The sequence below is a fragment of the Colius striatus genome, chromosome 11 (genome assembly GCF_028858725.1).
Source record: "Colius striatus isolate bColStr4 chromosome 11, bColStr4.1.hap1, whole genome shotgun sequence".
Classification (NCBI taxonomy): domain Eukaryota; kingdom Metazoa; phylum Chordata; class Aves; order Coliiformes; family Coliidae; genus Colius; species Colius striatus.
This window is the reverse complement of record NC_084769.1, coordinates 23,188,966-23,210,641: the sequence shown is the minus strand read 5'-3', so window position 1 is coordinate 23,210,641 and position 21,676 is coordinate 23,188,966. Positions and strand designations below refer to the sequence as shown.

Below are 21,676 nucleotides of genomic sequence, written 5' to 3'. Positions count from 1 at the left end.
AGACTCAACGCAGAAGTCATCTATCTCAGCTCTGGAAATCGTGACATTAGCCCACAAGAATATAATTAGATGGGGAGGTTTCCCTACATCCCATTTTATGATATAATTAGTATCCTGCAGCACTATGTGAGCTTTTATTTAACTAAGAAAGACCTAAAACAAATCTCTTGTAACTCCTGAAAGCCTTTTTTTTTCTCTGTATAGACTAGCTAGTAGTTTTACTGCAGTGCAACAGCCACACTAATTTCATGCAAAGTTCCTGATGAAAGTTCAAGTGAGGAGGATCATCTTGGAAAAGAGGCTGCTGCCGGTAGCCTGCTACTTTTCCAATTTTATCACACTATTTCTCCCTATTTCTGCAGCCAGCAGTATTTAAAAGAAACAATGTGCACAGCACAAAAAAATAAGTGGACACCCTGAAAATGAACTGTCCATCCTAGATTGTTACCAAAGGTTATAAAGAAAGGCTAACTCATAGTTAGGAAAACCATTTAAAGCTTTTACAGTCTCAAGTGGGGGAGACATTTAAGTCTGTATGTACAAGAAATCACAGGAGCAAATCCAGGAAAGTTACCTGTCAGAACACTGCACAGAAACATTGGCCATTCAGAACATGTACTGCAGACCCGAAACATTTTCATGAGTTAGTCCTTTGGACTTACCACCACGTTTCCTCCTGGCCCCTGACTTTGGACAGTTACACCCATCCATTGGTCTTCTTTACTCTCCATCTTCGGGTCAGCTGCAGAGTATCATAATACAGCTTCAAATATTAACAAATAGTAACAGTCAACTACTTTTTTTCAAGTCCCCATCAGGACAAGAACTTCATACAGTACAAGAGACAGTCTGCAGGTGGCAGTGTCTGTACATGTTATCACTGAGAACACCCATTTTATTAAACACTTCTAGCATATGACTGACTTATGTCACGTCAATTTATAAAAAGAGCAACAGAAAAATCAACAAAGATTTAAGCATCTCAAGCTATCTGAGCAGTTCACAACTTACTATGATCAAAAGAAAAAGCAAGTGTGTGATACGCTGCCTCTGGCAAGGACCACATCAAACAGGAAAAACTAGACAACTGTTTAAATCCTAAGAGCATTGAAGAACTTACTCTCTTCATCAAACACGACACGTGTGCAGCGTGTATTTGGAGATAGGATGTCACAGCTGTACAACCCCCCTGTTCTGTTGGCTTGTTGGGATGGAAAGGCCTTTTCCCGAGGAGCTCCAACCAGCAATCTGCAGGTAAAAAAAGAAGTAATTTCAAGACATCTGTAGAAGAAATATTAGAAAAGAGGAAGGCAATAGAATCAGGAAATGTTTTCACCATACTGCTAGAGGTTTGACAAACAAACATTTGAAGATTGATGAAAAGCTATGTCACAGCACTGTTTCTTACAAAAAGGGGGGAGGGCTATAAAGCAGTACTAGTTCTATAATTAATGGACCTGCAAAGCAGTAAACATATTGCTATTACTGTTGCCACATTAATGGTAAGTGGCTGATGATTTTTTTTTTAAGTGGGTGTCTGGCAGTTAGCAAACCACATCCTTCTGTCAGGGAGACAGGTGGGGTATTTTTTGCCTTACCAGAAGTTGTTGGCAAAAATGGGAAAAGTAGTGTTACTGAGATGATCACAAACCCCCAAAACAGTGAATACAAGTGCTTTTGGGCTGTCTTCTAGTTTTATGTCAGTCCTGTGCCACTGTTTGTCTCGATTTATGCGGGACATCTTCATATCTCCAACCCATGAAGCAAAGCAAGATCCTTCCTGGCCATGAAGGATCACTAAACTATTCCCGGCTCTGTGTAATGATGCACTCTCTTTTGGCACTCCTTTAGCCAGATTCTGAAGCTGCAAATATTTTTCTCTAACAAATCTCATCAGGAACAGGCCATTCCCACAAAGGACTGACTTCTCTTATAAAAAGACCACTCAAATGAGCCCTTCTCAAACACTGTCCTGGTAACCAAATGTGAAGGTTCTTATTTTAAAAACTAAGTACATTTTTTCCTGTATCAGCTGTCCCCCATGAGTATTATTACAAAATCATCAGTAAACATTTTTACTTGCAAAATAAGGGCTTTCAGTAAACAAAAAAACAAACAAATCCCTTAACATTGTCTGTCTTTCAAGTGGCACAGAGAGCACAGCTGCCTCTCCAGCAGCTACCTGAAACTAGTAACGAGCAGTATACAATAGTCTGTGGGAGAACCAGCACACTCCGCTGAAGAAACACAGATGAGACAACAGTGTGGGGACAGGTGCAACATAGTAGGTTGGATGGATGCTGAACCAGACTCCATGTGTTTCCTGACCCCTGTACAAAATGCTTGATAGAAGGGATCCCTGACACTACAGAGGACAAAGTTGGGACTACAGTTGGACTCATAACACTCACAGAGGAACTCAGACGCTCTATAAGGCTTCAGCAATAGAGTTTTTGCTCAAGAGAGCAGCTTTTCTGCATGCTTTAGAATGGCAGTGAGACAAAGTACGCTGCTCTTCCTCAGAATGCTTTTCTCACTAAAAACAAGACTCACTTTTATACATATCAAATAGTTAAGACTGGATCAGTTAAGATCAGCACATAATTTCTGTTATCACGAATACATGTATTTAATGTCACTAAAGTAATGACACACAAAATGAAACAGGTGTATAATGAGAAAACACACTTTTTTAAAAATAGAAAATCACGTGTCTCTTGTGAAACAGCCAAGTTTTCACCACTGTTATGGAAATAAATTCTCTCACAATCCATTAATTTCCCTCACGAAGGGAATCCTCTGAATAGTGCAACCTTCAGGTAAAATATTTGGCTTCGACTGATACAGATATAAAATCAGGACAGAGAGTGTGGGTGGGTTTTGGTTTAAAATGTTTCCTTCTTTTCCTCCTACATACCTCTGGCATCTTTTTCAAAGATTTTTTTAAGCAACCTAGAGTTTGTAATCTAACAATCACGCCTTCAGAAAGGCCATTAGTAACTTCATTTTCTAATTGTGGCAACAGTGCATTTAACTGTAATCTCTCAGAGTAATTCTCTTGCAAAGCATCTGTTTCTGAACCATTCCTAACGTGGGAATAGATACATTTTCTCCTCAATTGTTATCCCCTCAGGAAAGATAGATGAGATTATTTTTCACTTATAAATCATACATTTCAGAAAATAAAGGCATTGATTTCTTAACTTGTAAAATTTGTATTATTTCTACTTTTCATTCAAAGTTTCGGAAGTAAAAATGATGTATTGAATTTCATTTACAGAAACTTCATCCAAAATGTTCTGGTTCAACATTATGAACACAACTAAAAGCTTCTGGAACTGAAATACTTCATTGGGCTTAATTCACCCATCTGTGTACAGTAGTGGGAAAATTATGACCCTGTTTTTTTTAGTATAGGATAGCTACATTGTATCATTTCCCCAGCTTCTACAACACAACATGATGACAGCATGATCTTGCTGACTGTTCAGCCAAATGGAAGACCTACTGAGGCATCAGAGAATAAACAGTGAGGTCAACAGGAGAGGAAGGGGAAATATGCGCCACCTGACATAAGATGCTATAAACACTGAAAGGCATCTCAAACAAATACCTTTTGAGATCAACAGATGAAAAACACAACTGTTGATCCTTCGGGGGGGCAGGATCGGGCGAGCATAAGTCCAAAATGATCTCAAAGGAAACAAACTTTTCCCAGCACCCATGCTCCCTGTGCAAATCTTTCATAAGCCACTTTCCCCTCATTTTCCATAGGTTATTTTCCACTGTAAACAAAGTATTTAAAACTGAACTTATGTACAACTCTCCAGACTTCAAAGAACTTTTGTCAGGAATCCTGTCACTTGTCTTTGAGGCTCATAAAACACAAAAATCTTGAATCCTATTAAGTACATCACTGCAAGTCCTTATTCACAACGCAGTTCAACAGCAGCACACACTATGAGCAGGCACTTCCAAAGGACTAGATGAGTTCGGGTAGATACTGTGGTAAATCCTGAAATCCGTTTTTAAGAAGCAGGCAAAAGCCCATTAAAAATGGCATAACCCCTTTGTACTTCTTCACTACTTATCTGCCCCAAAGCCCATGGCAGAGGAGAGTAAACCTATGCTTCCAGGTTCTGCAAGACAAGTTACTAAAAATGATGAGGATTATAAATCTTATGAGGATTACCAACAGCATTAGGAACTTTGCTAAGAAAGTCACATGCATCTAACCTTCAGCTGAATAAATCAAGCAAAACCATAAAATCCCGTGTCAAGTACATTGTAACTTGTGATCAACAGAGCTGCTATTGACCTTGCCTACTCTTTAAGAGGTATGTATGAAAAAAATAGAATTACAGAAGCCAAAATACTTTGTGTGCATGAAAGTAAGGAAGTATGACATGGACCATGCACCACTGTGAATTTCAGCATGACTGCAGCAGTCCAAATAAAACAGCTTGTACACTGAGCTGTGCTACGTGCTCAGAGTCCTTCCAGCCTTAGGACACATTCCAGTCATTACTGTAGAGCTACTTACTTGGCTGCATTTTCACAGGAGAATTTTAATCAAGTTTAAGCTCATTATGCCAAAATCAGGTTAAGTTTCTATACAGCTATGCATGTTACATTTTAGCTTTCTCCATGGCAAGCAAAACCTCTTTCTGCAAAATGAAAGAGGTAAGGGAGGGTGAGGAAGGTGCACATGCACACTGATCTCCTCGTTATCGTTATCTCCTTTTATTGGCAGATGAAACGCTGAGATTAAAAACAAAGAACTTCCTCTGAAACACAGACTGACAAAAATAAATTCTTCATTTCTTTCCACCCATGATCACAGTTACGAGTCATTGTCTTCATTTCTTCTCTCTGAAGGTGTACAAGGGCTACAGTCAATACTTTCAATTCAGATCCCAATGCCCAAAGCCAGGCTACATAATCCATATTAGGATATATCAAAATAACATCTCCATGTCAAGACTGCAGAGCTGGAGATGAAAACACCAGAGACTCCAACATGCAGATGTTTCACTGAGGATCTATATCATGGCAGGTTTCCTTTATTACTATGCAGAGAACAGAAGCTCAGGCATAGAGCATACTGAACATAAACATGTCTGAACATCGGTTTCTGCTGGAGCCTTAGCGTTTCATGATTTGAGCTATGATGAGCCTTTCATGATGATGACTTAGTATCTAATGTTTGTGATATGAGCTAAAAGTGAGACAAAAAGAGGTATTACTATTTTTCATGGAAATGACAGAATCAGACGCTTTATACTACTTGAATCCTGATTTCCCCATTCATCTTGCTTAAATATGTACTATAAACTGATTAGGTTTTCCCTGAGTCAATCACACTGCACAGGTGTTAAACTAACTTCTACTAATAGTTCATTACATTTCTGTAGAGTAAAAGAAGTGTCCATCAAGTGACAATGTTGGGGGGAAAAAAAAAAAATCAGAATTCTCTCATACCATGGCACAAAACTGCAATGCTCTTTAGCTCCAGTTATACCTCATAATTAAAACATGTGCCTTCCAATTCCAAAATAAAATTCTGATTTCAAAACAAACAAATCAGTCCTGTTGCTCTATTGGTTAGAAATAATTCTAACTTTCTGTTAACTTCGTCTTGGAGATACGTGATGACTGAAGCCCCACTGCCAATTATGAGCATCTGCTGGCTTTCAGAGACAGATTTACTCTCTTAAAACTTAATATTTATGGCCAAACTTGAGATAATCCCATAAGACTAGAGCTCCAGGATTGGCACGTAATGCCAGTTTAACTAATGAACCTCACAGAGGTGCAATTTTGGCTCAGAGGATGGTGCCTGCACTGCAAAAGTCCTGGCAACTCCAGCTACACCTGTACATGCAAGATGCAGCCACAATGTGCAACAGGGACAGGCACCAGTCCCTCTCAAGAGGGGCCCCAGCATAGCATCACATCTCCACAAAACCCTGGGGCACAGCTACATCCTTCCTACTTTGCTGCAGTACTGCACTACACCTGAACGAAACAGCTGAGGCAAGAAAAGCTCCATCTCATCAGCTACACTGAGAACTACTCAAGCCTCAGAAAAACGTTCCAAGACATCTTACTGACTCGATCTAGATCTGGACCAGACTTTTGGATGACTGTATACTGAAAACATGCATCATAAACCCACACATTTTCAAGAAGTGAAAGGAGATTGGGAGCTCCCTGCTCACAGTCAGGCAAGCACTACACCTCAAGTCTGTTGAGTGCTGTTGACCCATATTCAACAGGAACAGCCAGACGAAGAGGTCCCTTCCAATCCCAACCACTCTGTGACTGCGTGAACATCAAGGAAGGCTGTAACTTCGTTTAATCAAAATTAGCCCAAAAGTTTGTAAAATCAATGCAAAACACATCAGAAATGGCTTTCCATTTTAACACATATTACAGAATGTTAAGCAGTAGGGTGCAAATTTTAAAACCCTCCCCACTTTCACCAGTAATTTTTGAGGCTGTGGCTCCTTCTCAGCTAATGAAAACAACAGTGAGAACTGGGAGTAGTCCCTGCTCATAGCTATCTGAATTCCCTCCAGTATTGCTCCTGAAACTACCCCAGTCTCTTCCACAGAGAAAGTTGCAGTCAAGATGAGAAAACCATATCAAAAGAAACACAGAAAACCTCTAAAGCTCCTGGAAGTTTTCCCTCACTCCACGGCGAATTTTTTTTTCCTCACTTACAGTCTGGAACTGTCTAAGGACAGCATGTGATTTTCACAACATGCTTCAGAGAAGAAAATAATAGCGATTCATTACAGTTCTGCTTTGGAATAAACACTCAAAACAAATAAAGTCAAAAGAGGGAAAATATCTTCAATGCTTTTTGAAAGTGAATCTTGTTCTTCAAAGTAAGAAGCTTCCATTGAGTAAATTACATTTTGGTGTAAACAAATGCAAAAAATACCACAGTCTGCACTGAGCTCAGATACTGTGCTATCTTGCAAAGCTTTCTTCGTTCCTTTCATTCTTTCCCTTTCCATGGTATCTTGTACCCCAAACAAGGCACTGCATCTTTGCCATCCTTTCTTTTAAAAGTAATAGCAACACATCAATAGTGCCAGCTCTGAGCTTTAACAGACTGGAGTAGAAATCACTGAAAGTGTTTCCTGGGTAACAAGCCATTAGCCACTTCCACATATAGGTGGAATAAAATAGTCAGTGGTGTAAGTAATTTCCAATTTTGCAACCTTCATTGAGCACAAATGGCCAATTTAAGGTTGCTGTTCTCTGATAACAATGCTGCTGCTGCAGACTTTGCAGTTCATTGTGTTTTCAGAAAGACTCCACAGACACACTGAGGGCAAATTTGGAAAGTGATGAAGCTAAATGCCATGAAACTTCTTCCATCCCTGACTAGACAGACAGACTCCCTGCATCATTTTCCTTACACTCCCAGTACATACTTGCAAGGAGTTTCACTGGAATGAACAGAATGAAAAAATTTGAGTAACTACTAACATTTAATTTTACCACCAAATTGCCAGTCACAGTCACTAGTTGTCTAGCAAATGTTTAAAATCTCCAGGCTGAAACCCCTGATCTCAACACAAACATCTGGAGTCCTCCATTGGAGCTGTATTTTCAGACACTTGTTTGCTCTCAAGACTTTTTATGCTTGAAGAAAGAGTATCTTAACCCCCACAGTATTTCAACCTAAGTGAGGTCAGGACAGGTGTTGTGTTTGAACGCTGGTGGCACCATCTCTGCTTTGTACCTGAATTTGGCTTCTCTACACAGAGAGAAATCACAGGGCAGGCACAAGATAAGACTAATTAGCACAGAGAGACTGTCCTGTCTGTACACTGAGGCTGCTAACAGGAACTGGAGCTGAACCATGGGAATGGGCTTCTCAGAAAAAAAAAACACCCCACACTAAACAAAAAACAAACTAACAAACAAAACACCCAAAAACCCTCTCCCAGCAAAATACAGCCAATAACTACTCAACAGGGAACTTGTTTGTGATGCATTTTACAGAGATACTCATCACTCCCAACTTGTTATTGACATCTATTTTAAGTGACTGATGATTCTCCTAACTGGCTATTTCAGAGTTACATTTTCCAACTACCATGGCAAACCCATGGCCAAGTACATCATTAATCTCTGTTGCCTGGAGGCATGGCACTTGAAGGACTGAGATTTTCCTTTTATTCGTTTAGCCTTTTTTAAGAAGCGGATTATGAGAGGCTGGGAAAAGAAGCCAAAAGCAGCCAAAAAACAGAAGCCAAGAGCAGTACTAGGGCAAGCTACTACGAGGCAAAACTGGAACTACAAAGGTACTTGTTGTTCTGGAAAAGTCATTTAATATTGACTTTCTTAAAAGGCACATGGAAAAATGAATCCTTTCCCCTCACAGTCCAGAGTCTACACTATACAGATTTGACATAAGTTTGCAGGTCTCATTTTCATTGGTAGAAAGCCTTTTTCTTACAAGAAATGGTGCAGTCTGCTCCAAAGACATGTTTCAAAATACAGTTTTCCATTTCAGACACCACTCTGGCTTTAAGCAGATCTCAGATTTTTCGTATCATCAAATACCAAGCGAAACCTGTGTAATACTTTGGGGTTTCATTTCACCCTTACAAGCTATATATACATTTATTCCGATTTACAAGAAATAATATCCGTGACAGGAACAGACCTGAGCATTAAGTGATACTGTAAAACGTATTAGGCAGTTTGATAATTAATCTGTAATTCAGTTAGGGAAGAAATAATGTTAAAGCGATTTTCACTCAGACTTTCTCACACGGCAGTTCTTGTTACTCTTATGAAATCCTACTATAACAACGTGGGCTTGAACTCAACAAGTAGCAAAGGCATTGTTTCACGAAACAGACTTGGTAGCCGAGGCGTCGGCACTGTCGGCCCAGCGCCTGCCCACAGCGGCCTCGCCGGGCCGACCGGCGCCCGCGGCGCACAAGGTGCGCCAAGGCCCGGGCCCGACCGTAGCGGAGACGCGGCGCAGGCGCCGCCCGCCAGCCCGCGCGGAACGGCCCTGCCGGCCTCCCCGTGCCCCGCCGCGCTCCGCCACTGCGGCCCCACTTAAGCAGCCCGGCCCATCCCCCGCCCAGCGCTGCCCCTGACCCAGCTCCTGCGGAACTGGCTGCAACGAAAGAGGCGAGTTCGTGCTGCGATCGGTGTTTTGCGGGCATGCTCACTGTATAGGCTCAAGTAAGCCAAGTGCATGACAGGGATCAGGAACTCCCGTCTGCTGCACCTGGGCTGCCGGCCACTCACGCCGCAGGAATCCTCTGCATGCAAAGCTAAACTTCCTCACATTTGCAGGGCCTGTTTTTGTACTCCCACTACATGTGCCATCACTATTTGATGGTCATGAAAAATGAAGGAGCATCACCTCATCTACTAGGTCCATATTTAGAAAACAAACACAGAAGTAATCAAAATATGGAAACAGTTCCTCAAACTCTTTTTTCCCCCCCCCCCCTAAAAAAGTGATCTGAAAGCGCAGTGCTCCCAGTCAGTATATGAAGGCACTACCTGTTAGAGAGGTAACAACCACAACAGGCACACACTATTCATCAAATGCCAACAGCCTTTTTTCAAAAAACTGCAGTTTTAATGCAGTGCAAAACAAATATTTGGGTTGAAGTGTCATTCCTCTATTTCCTTCACTGAATGAAGTACATCAGTTTCATTCATAACCATAATTAAACCATTAAAAGGCATGAAAGAAATACAGTAAAAATGGACATTTCACTGTAGAATCCATGGGCAAAGTGACATCCTACACAAACTAATCCCACAGCCCTGCAGTATTTGAAGAGTGACTGCTCCCCAAGCTAACCCAAGCCTTAGTTCCTTCACCTATACATCCAATTCATGAGGTGACTCCTGCACCTTCTTTTCCAGACTCAACCACCTTGTCCCCCTGAATTGTAGGGGGAAAAACAAGATGGGTAGAAATGTCCCACACTAGATACACAACTGCGTTAAGTAGTAATATGTGACTTTCGATTCACCATCTGAACAAAAGTAGTTCATCACATTCAGCTAAATCGTACCAACCAGAGCCCCAGTGGGAAACTCACCCACACCAGACCAACACTGGCACTCTGAGATAAGCTGAGCCCTCCCAGCTGCCACTATAAGCCCATGCTACATAGACAGGTACCCTGACAGAGCAGGTTAAAGAACTCTGCACATGTAAGAGGCTTAAAATCGTCATAGCACCGAGTTAAACGCCTATAACATGGTCCATAGTTTAAGTAAGGCTTTTCTGCAAGCCAGGAACTTAATGACAAAAGCAGATGTGTCACTGGGTACATGTACTGACACAGTCCCCCCCACTCCTTCAAATTAACTGAAAACACAGGCATTCGAATCCCTTGGAAGAACATCACTCAGGTATTTTCACAGAACCACATCAGACAAATGCCCATGCAACTGGGACACTTAAAGTCTTTTTTAAGTTTTCCATGAAGATACAGGAACATCAATCAAACAGATCAACAGAAATAAGTAATATTCACAAGAAACTTCTCCATGTTCACTTGTGGAGGAAGCAGCAATTATATTTTGCTATGAGTGGGGACATATGAACTCTTGAGAACTTCAACCAGCTTGCAAAACCCAAGAACAAGATTTTTCTGTTTGCAAAATAACTTATATTTGAGACAATGCCAAGAAACCCACTGCATTCTCTTCCACTCTATACTGCTCCTCCTCTGCAAGCACGCATGCTTAGTATTTTTACATGCCTCCCCTCACACATACTTCTTTGCCATCTTTCACCACTCTCACAGTCACACTTGAGCAGAAGCTGGAATTAATTACTTGTTTTCAAGTATTTTTAACACCCTGTGTTCCTCTAAGCTGAAAGTTGTGTGAAAAGTATTGCAGCTCTTACTAGGACTGGATCTGATCTGACAGCAACAAAAGTATTCTTCCACTGTATGCAGGAACATAGTTTGGCTGAGAAGAGAGAGGAAGCCTACCTCTTCAGCAATGTTCTGGGGCCATGCTATATAATTATCAAATATTTTTCCTGCAGAAAAATAAATTGAGTGGATTAAAAGTTTACAAGGACTTGCATGATTATGCTGTATTTGTAGCAGTAGCTACAGGACTTGGCTATACAAGAAAAAAATATAACAAATCTGTTTTTTCTTTGGCCAAGAAAATGATGTGATTTTTACTTAAGGTTTGTTTCACATTTGTTTCACAAATATGGATAATTAAATATGATCCGTGATCTCTTCTCACACACTCTACCAAACATCACTAAGGTCTAAGAGATAGCAGATTTAAACCACTGTGCAGCAGCATCAATGACAAAGTGCAAGGCTAACCAATCTTTGTAATTCCCTTACAAGAGTAATGTGAGAAGAGCTCTGAGGAAATGACACAGAAAATTCAACTACACACAGCGATAATGTGCTTGCTATCAGCAACAGCTGGTTGCCACTTTTGAGCAGTTCCAGGATAAACATGAATTTCCCTCAGACCTTTGACCTGTGCATGTGCTGCTGAGCAAACAACTTCAAGCACTACAGGGGTGAGCTGTTCTCAGCATATCTGCAATCTTGTTTTGCTTTGGTTTTTTAAAGATATATCTTATAGACCTGCTTTAGAGGATGGTAACAACGCCAGGTGAAACAGGCAGAAGCTAAGCACATCTAGCTCCATTGGAAAAATTGTCATCTTTGCTAAAAAGGAAACAACATAGTCTCTGTAAGAAAGCCTGTCACTTGTATGGACACAACAATGCTGATGATTCCCATTTGCTGTTCCTTCTTTCTTTAAACATCATCAAACTCTTCAAAAGCAGAAAAAAAATGCAAATAATACAGCTGAAAAGTAACCTAGCAGCTCTCTAGCTGACAGTGAAATCCAGTGCAGGACCCATAAGTGTTATCCTGGAGGGACTCAAGTACATTTTTACACTGTAGAAGGCATCTAGACAGGGAGTATCCCCAGAATCCCTTTTGCTTTTGACACTGCAGACCTTCTCCCTTCCAAACACAGTCAAAACATCCTCACACACATTAGTACAAATGCTTGAAGGAAACGAATATTGGAAATGACATATTTTTAGATACAGTTCTGTAAGAGGAAACAAGAAGAACAGACAATGTTCCAATACAGCCAAAACCTGTCAGTCCATACTAGGAAATGCTCCAAAAAAATGTACAATGCAAGAACCAGTACTTTTTGCCATTTGATATGATTTCGATACAAAAATCTCATCTCAGGTACTTCACCACAGAATACATCTGGCCCTCTCTTTAATCAAGACCAACGTAACTGCAGTTCCCTTTCCTCAACCAAGTTATAGAATTCTCAAAACAGTCTTAGAAAACATGACAGTCGTGATACCTTAAACCCAAAGAAAGTGTGTTTTACCCAGAACACAAAATGCTTTACGATAAAGTTGTAAAAGAGTTTTATTAACCTATGGTTCAGTTAATTTAATAGACTGAATTCCCTTAAAAGTGGAAGTGAGGGGTTTTTTTCCCCCACATCTGCCTCTCTAGGCTACATCCTTTTGCCATTATTTTCAAAGCAGCAACTTGCCTATAAGTATTGTAATCAACAATATGCAGTGCTAATAAATTATTTGTTTAATGCTTTGTAGACCATTCTGAATACTACTTCAAAAATCCCTTCACCTCTTACTGTGCCTACGCTTGCTAAGTATCGCTATGAGAAGCCAATTTTTCAGCTGATGTTTCACAGTATAGATCACCATTTGCTCACATTCAATAACACCAATTTTTGCTTTGGATTTCTAAATAGGTATTTGCCCAACAGCCTTATCTCAGTCTTGTCCCTTCTGACGAATATATCTCCAAAACATGACATTCTTACAGTTATAGCTAGAATGACTCATTCAGCCCCAGGCTAGTCCTGAAACGTTTAAACAGCTGATTTTAAACAGCAGTTCTTCTGAAATGAGTATCTCCTATGAAAACTCACCCGATTGCATTCCTTACAAAACTGACAGTGGCTTTGGCACACGCTGAACAAGCCAAGAGTAAAGTTTAGCAGAGGAAAAAAGAATGGCCCCTCCTGACTGGTGAACTATTTACTGCTGTAACATGCAAGGCACCTCAATATACTAATTTGGGAAATGCTCTGTTCTGTTTTGTGGAGAACACAGACAGCAAAAAATTATATCAGTAAACCATTCTTCTCTGCTTGTTATCCTTTAAGAAAAAACATTTATGAGAAGCCAACCTACCTGTTCTGCTTCTGTGCAAGCTTTTCTTTGTTGTTTACAAATTAACATTAGCAGCATTAGTAACATATGCTACACAGAAAATAGCACTCCACAAGCACTGTAACAGATTTTGTGCTCCTCCTCCTTCCTATTTTACAGTTAAAGTATACACCAGCTTAAAGAGTCTTATTCACTATCAAAGGAACCTGTTCAAGAGGGAAATGGATACAGAAATCATAGGATATCTTCCAATAATAATTCTGACACAGCTGCTCCTCTGTGCCAAATATTACATCTTATCTCTCTATGCACACCCCCGTGTGAAAGCTCTTTGCTGCTCTCAAGACCTTGGGAAAAAATGGAAAATGAAACAGAAACCAAAGCAAAGCCATAGCCTCAAATAAAAATGCTACATAGATAAATGTAATGATACAGTGCTTCCTTTAATGTCCCTGTTGCAGAACAGCTCCTGGAATGTCTTCCAAATCCCGCTGTTGTGGAACAGAGCAGCTGTCAGGAAGCAAGCCTTGTGCTGTGCAAGCTATGAACTTCAGGTGCTTGAATGGTTCACTCTAAATGCCTGGATCTTGATCAATATTTTCTCTGTCTCACTCTCTACCCTTCTGTAGCTGATGGGGCCATGTTTTAAGTCTAAAGAACACTGGAAACTTTCTTGTGCCAGTAAGATCAGGACAGCAGTGAGCTTCAAGCAGCTGTCTGCCAGTTGAAGCTTTCAGGATGTTAGTGCCAGAGAGAGCCTGGATTTTACACTCACCTCCAGGCCACACAGCTGAGAACCGAGGCAAAGCATACACACAGCACACATTGCCTTGGTCAGCACTCATCTCTCACTCCAGGGAACTCCAGACAAAAATACTTCTTCTGCTCACTGTCACCTGAGCTTTTAGATGGTGTTTATGTTCTTCGGACAGATTTTAGTCCATCCAATTTAAAACTACATTTCTGAAACCAAACTGTATCTCAGACTAAGAGTGTATAAAATTACTTCTCCCCTCTGATATTTAGAGGAAACGCTGCTAAGGACTACAACTCCTTTACACAACAGAATATCTCACGGACAGTTTCACTGAAGGCTTTGTGTCAGGCATGCACACAAGACATGTCTACCTTGCCCACCTCTGTCTGTCTGTATAAGCTTAGTTTGAAGCAAGAGAATAGTTGCTGGTCTTTCCAACTGTGTGCTCTTTTACCAGCACTTTTATGCCCAGCCTTTGGGAATCATTAAGCAGTGTTGCCAGGACCTACAGCCCCTGCTCAAGAACACAACAACTTATCAAGGAGAATGCTTTTCCTTTGTCCTTAACTCTTATTTTGTGCAGTTCATTAGTTTTCATTCACTTTGATAAAAGAGACCTCCTCCTTCCTGAGATCAAGGTCTGTCCTTGCCTGCGTTGTGTTATTTTGATCCAGTTACACTATTTTAACCTTGCTAGTTTTACAGGATGCAAGATTACATTTCTGATCTGTTTCTGAGACATGTCTAATACTTAGGCCACAACAGAGCTAAAAACTACCTGGTATAGACTCCATCCTTTTAGAAAGGGTTAACTACAACAGACTTGGACCAGAGGAATTTCAAGCAATTTTGGTTAATTGAGCCGCCACTCATATTTTCATGCTCTTGGAATGGTTTGGCAGGTCATGTTTTACAGATAGTAACAGCTTACAGAACACCTTGCTCTTTCCAGACATCCATCCTGAAGAGGGAGGAATTTGTGCCTCCACAAGTTTCTGTTCACATCTATTCAGACATTTAAAAATAAGAAAGCATAAATAAAAATGTTTCTAATCCTGTCATCACCTCTACCCTGTAGGTCTTATATTCCAGCAACACCACCAAAAACATGGGTATCTCTTACATTAGAAAGTGATTCATCGATCAGGCTCAGCAGAGGTTAAAAAAAAGCTATGAAACCAAGGACTTGTATCAGGTACACATGTCTACCAGTAAGAGCATAACAATTTTATGAGCTGTAATTGAAGTTGATAGCCTAGGCTGCTTCCCAAAGCTGGAGTCTGCACACGAGGCCATTTACCATCACTGCTGACAAATGGCATCTGATAAATTCCTTACACATAAAAGGCTCCCAGTAGCACAACAATGAATTTTGTTAATTCTTAGTAACATCAGCACCAGAAAAACAACACATCTACCACAGGGCTACCTAAGATTCTTATGCACTTACAGGAGACCACAGAAATAAGTGTTATCTGAAAAGTATATGACCTCCTGAAAAACAAGTTTCTCGAAGGGATGGAAGACCAGAAGAAGAGGTCTGCCAGCTACTGTGTAGAAGACTAGCTTTACACTATGAACATCTGTCACATCAGCAAATGCTGCAGTGAAGTTAAACCTCTGAACTCATATAGCTAAAAGCAAAGGACTACACCATAGCATATCTTTTCTGACACAACCTTTTCAGAGACACCTGGACAAATCTGTCCTGCTACAAGCACAATTTTGCTGTAAGACGTGTGACTTCACTAGTGCCTTGCAGGGTCTACTCCTTTTCTACGTTGATGGAAGTTGTTACACTAGTGCAGCTTCCTAGTGCGTATCAGCTCAATGCTCCATTTCATCCCTGTTGCCCTAGCAGAGCTCTGCAGGACTAAATGCACAACTCTTTCCTGTTCTTTGAGAAAAACAAACAAAAAAAACCCCCACAAAAAGAAAGATGTTGACCTCTCTTTAACCCACAAGAATTCAAGTCAGATAGTGACAATTATATGATAGTTTCCAAATTTTTGTATACCTGACCTGTAAACCTGACAGCTGTGTCTCTGGCACTGATAACCAAGAGCACAATACAAACTTAGCAGTGGGAAAAAGTTTGCCTTCTGAAGTTTTGACTCCACCTATAGCAATTCCACATTCTTCCCCCTTACGCAGTGTAAATTTATCTGCTCTCTTCTTTCCCCATGATATTAATATGATGCATCTTCTTTTTAAGACTCTTTCCCTTACCACTACAGCGAAATTCTTAAACACTCCTCCCCTATCCATTCCAGCTTCATTTGATCCTGACCTTTGCCACAGGACATCTATCTCAAACATAAACAAACTCCTCTACTATCGCAAATTAAGCAAGTAATCAAGCAAGCTAAGCAGGCTATCCAAGAATAGCTTACACTGACATCCCAGAAAAAAAAAATACTAAGTACAATGATACAGTAAAGCCACAGTATTTTTTTTAAAAGTTAACAATTAAAAATCTTTAACTGTCAGAAGCATCAAATTCCAGGATTATTAAAGCATTTAAATCCTGAAGACATAAATATGCACTTCAGTCCACCTGAAGCTTGAATTACACTACACCACCTCTGCAACAGATAGTAATTTTCCACTGCAGACCAGCATTTATCCTGTTCTTTTGTTGTTGAAGCAAGTGCCTAGGAGCACAAACCCTCCATCAGCACAGAAGTACTGGCTAAATGCCACCGAGGATGCACTGCAGCAGAACCGCAATGTCAGCGGCCCGGCTGACCTAAGGCAACTTCATCATGTATTGATGTCACAGCTCACAGCAGAGACTGCAATATCAGCAAAACCTGTTACAAGTAAAAAATTCAATAAAATGTTGCCATTTTTAGGACTTTATGGCTGCTAATAGTCTTGACATAAAGTGCCTATCCACAGCTTTCATCTACATGGCTTTTCAGCCGATGAGAGCCTGAATGTTGATTACATCCTTTTTTGCCTTAAACAATAACAAGAATCCTACATGAATTCAGCTCCACACTTCCACTGAAAATAGTATCAGAATTACTTGCAAGTAGAGTTATACACAAATTTAGATATTCTTGGGGCTTGTGTTCTCATTTAAGATACTTGCGTAAAACACTGTGAACGACAAAGAGGACTGGAACACATCTGCTGAATATCTTACATAAAGCATATATACATATATATATACACACACACACATTACTATACTCACTAAGGCTACTAATAATATATTTACAGTAACAGTGGCATATTTATAACACATAGTCACTAACAAATATAGTGAGTGTAGTCCCAATTTACAGATACTAGATACTCTTGCATTTTCTATCACAAAACTACTCAAACTTTAATCACGCTACTCCTATAGTTACACTGTCCCTGAGTCTCAGACCCCTCCAAAGTTACAAATCTTCTAATTTGCAGATGAAATGCACTGCTGATGTGCCACCACTCCCTCGCAGTATCAGAGCTCCCATATTTCCATCATATTGACAGATTAAAAATGGAACAATCTTATACAGGGCAACAAGCCCAGCTCTCTCTCCATTAGCTTCTTCTGCTACTGTGCTTGACGTCAACCCAGACCTGCACACAGAAATCCAGGCAGGCTGCCCTTAGTACCTCCAACTTAACTGTCCCCTGATGCAAGTTAAGATTGCATTTGGCTGTCTTTCACACCCACTTGTCATTAGCAGACCACTTTCAGTCACTGTGAATTAATAAAGTTCTTCTTTCCAGCTGACAAACTTTACACAAAGATACTAACAAAGAAAAACAAAATCCTGTTGCTTGTCCACAGCCTTATACTCAGTACCATTTAAAACTGAAGTCAGAGCAATGGGACAGTCACTCTCCCATACTGCTGGGAGTGAAGTAATTCTTCATTAGCAAACACAGCATTGATAGCCAACACTAATAAATGAAAAGATTGTCATCCAAATCTAATAATCAATCAACAGTATCCTGTAACTAAGAAAAAAGGTGATCAAAAGCAAATACTGTACCTGTATTTGTCACACTTCCTATACATTCTCCATCCTCATCTTTACAGAGGATTTTCACAATGCTTAACACTGAATTATTCGGTGTGAGGAAGAGGGAATAACTTCATTTAAGAACCACTTAGGTGAGACAAGAGAAAATTACACATTGTTTAGTTTATCAAGTCTAGCTCCAAGTCACATAGATTCAAACAGCCCAGTATGAAATTCATATATTTCACTTTCTCTTACTTGTTCTCTTGTTTTTCCAAGGACTGACTGATCTTGCACTTGTCTCTTACAACCCATTTCTAATTTTGTAAAACCAGAGGGACAGGGAGTTTTCAGGCTGAGTTCTCATCTAGCAGAAAAATCTGACAAGTGTCACTTTTAATTAAGTTTCAATGACGAAATGGGGTTTGCATATTTTTGGCAACTGCTTGATAGTGTTCACACTCAAACTGTAACTGAGTTTTAAAGTTGGCATTCATTCAAAAAGAAAGGGTAAAATAAAATGTTTGTATCTGACCAAGAGGTAGCTGCATTTTGGCAGTAAAGGTAAGACACAGAGTAAAATGCAGTTGGGAATGCAGAAGTATTGAATCCCTGAGAAGAAACTACTGACATTTGTTATGGATAATGGGCGGCATGTAGGCATTAGACATATTTGTGCCTCAGTAGGAGACCCCAGTATGACCTCCATTCCTATAACTTTCCACCTTCACTGAGTACCAGGACAGCAGACATGGTTGTCCCACCAACAACAAGCCATTTAGAAACTGCACATGATTTCTGTGGAACAGGCCATACAAATCATTCAGTATTAGTTCAAAGTTGCTCATTTTTATCGGATACAAATATGCAGCCTAACATGTGAGGCTTTGCTTCAAGTTTCCCATCAAAACTCCCACCTGTTTCATGAAACAGAACTTACACAAAGTGAGCTAAACGCACTTCTGTCCCTATGAAAGATACAGTTCAGCACATTTAATGTCTTGTTCTCTTACAGTCACACACTGCTACTCTTAAAGATGGAAAAATGATGCCTGGGTGATGTAAAAGGTTTCATTCCAAGAGTACCACCCAGCAGCTACCCAGAGTAGGTCTCAAATTCTTTATGCTAAAACTCATGAATAGGTTCTTAAAATGGCCACGACATCTCATACTTGGAAGCACACATCACCATAAAACAGTTTCTCCAGCCTGGTTTTGTCTCTGTGACAGACGTTTGCTTCTCATGAAAGCCTGGATTCAGAAAGCCATGTCAAGGCAGACAGCATCTGGCTCTGCTCTGTCCCCAGATCTGGATTGCCTGAAGAAGCACACACTACATATACAATACAGAACTTTCATGCTAATCATCTCTGAAGCATTTCAGCCAAATATTACAGGCTAGCTTGAATACTATGACCACTCTTGTGTTTCTACTGACTGCTCATTAATTAGCCTTCTGTCTCTGCATATTCCAATACTCATTCCACCAGTACTGACAAGACAATGGGAAACTAACAACCTCCAGGCACTGCTTTCTTAATAGAACTAAAATTAATCTGACGCAAGAGTAATCTTGTCAAGAATTAAGATAAAAGCCTCTGAAAATGAGGTAACAGATTTGTATGTAACTCTTCAGGATATCGTGGGTCTTTCTGTCTACTAGATGGAAGACAGAACACGGGAATTTGTGAGTTATACTCCTGTACACACTGTAAATTTTATGAAATCGTACAGAACACAAGCGTATGAAAAACGGGCCCACAGGGCTTTGAAGTAAGCTTCCACCTAACTTTATGAAGGGTACAATTTCTTTCCAGCTTCCTTCTCTCATTATCTCCACATGGATTATGGCTTTATCTTCGTTTGACTTAAAACTAAATATCTGGGGAACAGACGTTTATTTAACACTTACAGCTTCCACGATACAACACTTTATACAAGGTGACCCTACCCATGGCGGGGAGTTGGGACTAGATGATCCTCACAGACTCATTCTATGATAAGACACACTCATTCCAACACTATTGGATGGGGTGGGGTCAGGCACGGCTGGGATATGGCCATGAAAGGCCAAAGATCCCGAGGATATATAAAGGTACCTTATTTTCTTTCTGAATTTCCCGAAGTAAGTTCCTAGCTTTCACCCATATGCCACCAACATCGACTTATTTTTTCCCGACATCCTCGTACCACCTCCTCACCTGCACTCCCAGGCAAGTTCCGTCTTGAACAGGCCCGGGTACGCAGAGAGAACAAATCCGAGAGCCCAGAGAGGCACCCGCAGCCCCGGAGCACGGGCGGTGCAGGTCGGCGCTGCCCTGGGAACCCGCCCCGGGCTCTCGCTTCCCGGCGACCCTCTCCGCCCGGGCCCCGCGGGCACGGCCGCCCGCCAAGGGGCATGGCCGCCGCGGCCGAGGCAGGAAGATTTCGCAGCAGGGGTGTTGCTCGCTTCCCCCTTTCTCGCCCCGCTCCCCGCGGGCCACCGGCGGGCACTTCGCTCGCCGGCCCGTCCCGCCGCTGTTCCCGGCGCACGCCGCCTCCGGGCGGCTCGCGGCGCCGCAGCACTCCGCGGCAGGTGCCGCTCCGCGGGCCGCTCCCCTACTCCTGGCCCCGCCGCCGCCCGGCCCGGCCTCGCTCCCCGCCGCCAGGTGGGGGCCGGCGGCCCCGGGCCGGCGCCAGGGCAAGTTTCCCGGCGGTGGAAAGGAGGAGAGTCCCCGCCGGGCCGGCGGCCCGGGACGGGGGCAGGCGCGGCAGCACTTACAGTCGTTTCTCCTGCGGCTGCAGCTGCCGATGCATGGCCAGGGAGAAGCCGAAGAGGCTGCCCGGCTCCCCTCGCCGGCTGATCACGTTGTCCGTGTCCAGGTTGAAGGCGCCAGCCAGCCCCGGCAGGAGGGGCAGGTAGAGGAGGAGCACGGCCGCCATCAGCGCTTTCCGGCCCCGGGAACCCGCTGTCGCGGCCGCTCCGCACGCCGAGCGCTCCCGTGTGCCCCGCTGGCCCCTCCGCGCGCCGCCACGGAGCCCGCCCCGCCCCGCCCCGCCCTCCGCGCCCGCCCGCCCGGCCCCCGAGCGGCCGCTCCCCGCCGGGCGCCCCGCGCCCCCTCCGCCGGCAGCGCGGCACGGCCCCGCGCTAGGGACCAGGGGGTTCGCCTCCAGGGGCCCGGCGGCGGACACTTCTCCCCGCGTTCCCCACCCTCTCCACGACAGAAAATAAAGCCGTGCCAGGGAGCGAGTCTCGGTGGGTGGCGGGTTGGTGGGCAGAGACCCAGCCCCCCAGGGTCTGTGTGATGTTCAGCAGCAGGTCAGGGTGCTGACCTAGTGCGTAAGATCTTGCTGAAGTGCTCTAAGGTTTATCTAGATCTATGGACAGCATAACCCCACTCAGCAAGTGCTTCTCCTATTCCGTCTGTGTTCCCCCAAACACCACATCCATGATTGAAAAGAAAAAAACAGAAATGAGTACATAAGTATCTCTGTTTTACAGACTCTTGAGACAGCATATGAGGAGACAAGATTCAAGCCTGAGTCTCCTCCAGCATCTCCCATCTCTGAATGGATCTGAGAATTTCTAACCTTTACCTTTTAATTGTTTGAAAACAATATGTGGGTTCGAAATCCAGATCATTTTACCTCATGCTTTCACCCGTAATTCCAAAACGGTAGCAGCAAGCACACCTTAACACACTTAATCTACCTGAGAGAGAGAGAGAGAGAGGGGTTTTGGTC

General features: G+C 42.2%; 1 protein-coding gene and 1 long non-coding RNA gene across 4 annotated transcripts in view; one reads left to right on the top strand and one right to left on the bottom strand.

Moving 5' to 3' along the window:
- Positions 1-4,831, top strand: part of LOC133626371 (uncharacterized) — a 34,822-nt gene extending 29,991 nt beyond the window's left edge. The window contains exons 5-6 of the long non-coding RNA XR_009819471.1: positions 3,281-4,337; positions 4,754-4,831. This is a non-coding gene — a long non-coding RNA (uncharacterized LOC133626371). The remainder of the gene's footprint in view (positions 1-3,280; positions 4,338-4,753) is intronic.
- ITGA6 (integrin subunit alpha 6) overlaps positions 1-20,949 on the bottom strand; it is a 45,286-nt gene extending 24,337 nt beyond the window's left edge. For all 3 annotated transcript variants that reach the window (XM_062005128.1, XM_062005126.1, XM_062005127.1), the window contains exons 1-3: positions 20,715-20,949; positions 1,121-1,248; positions 663-742 (exon numbers count right to left, since the gene is read on the bottom strand). In XM_062005128.1, coding sequence (XP_061861112.1) covers positions 663-742; positions 1,121-1,248; positions 20,715-20,875 — 369 coding nt within the window. In that variant the 5' untranslated portion in view covers positions 20,876-20,949. The remainder of the gene's footprint in view (positions 1-662; positions 743-1,120; positions 1,249-20,714) is intronic.
- Between the last annotated feature and the right edge of the window lie 727 nt (positions 20,950-21,676).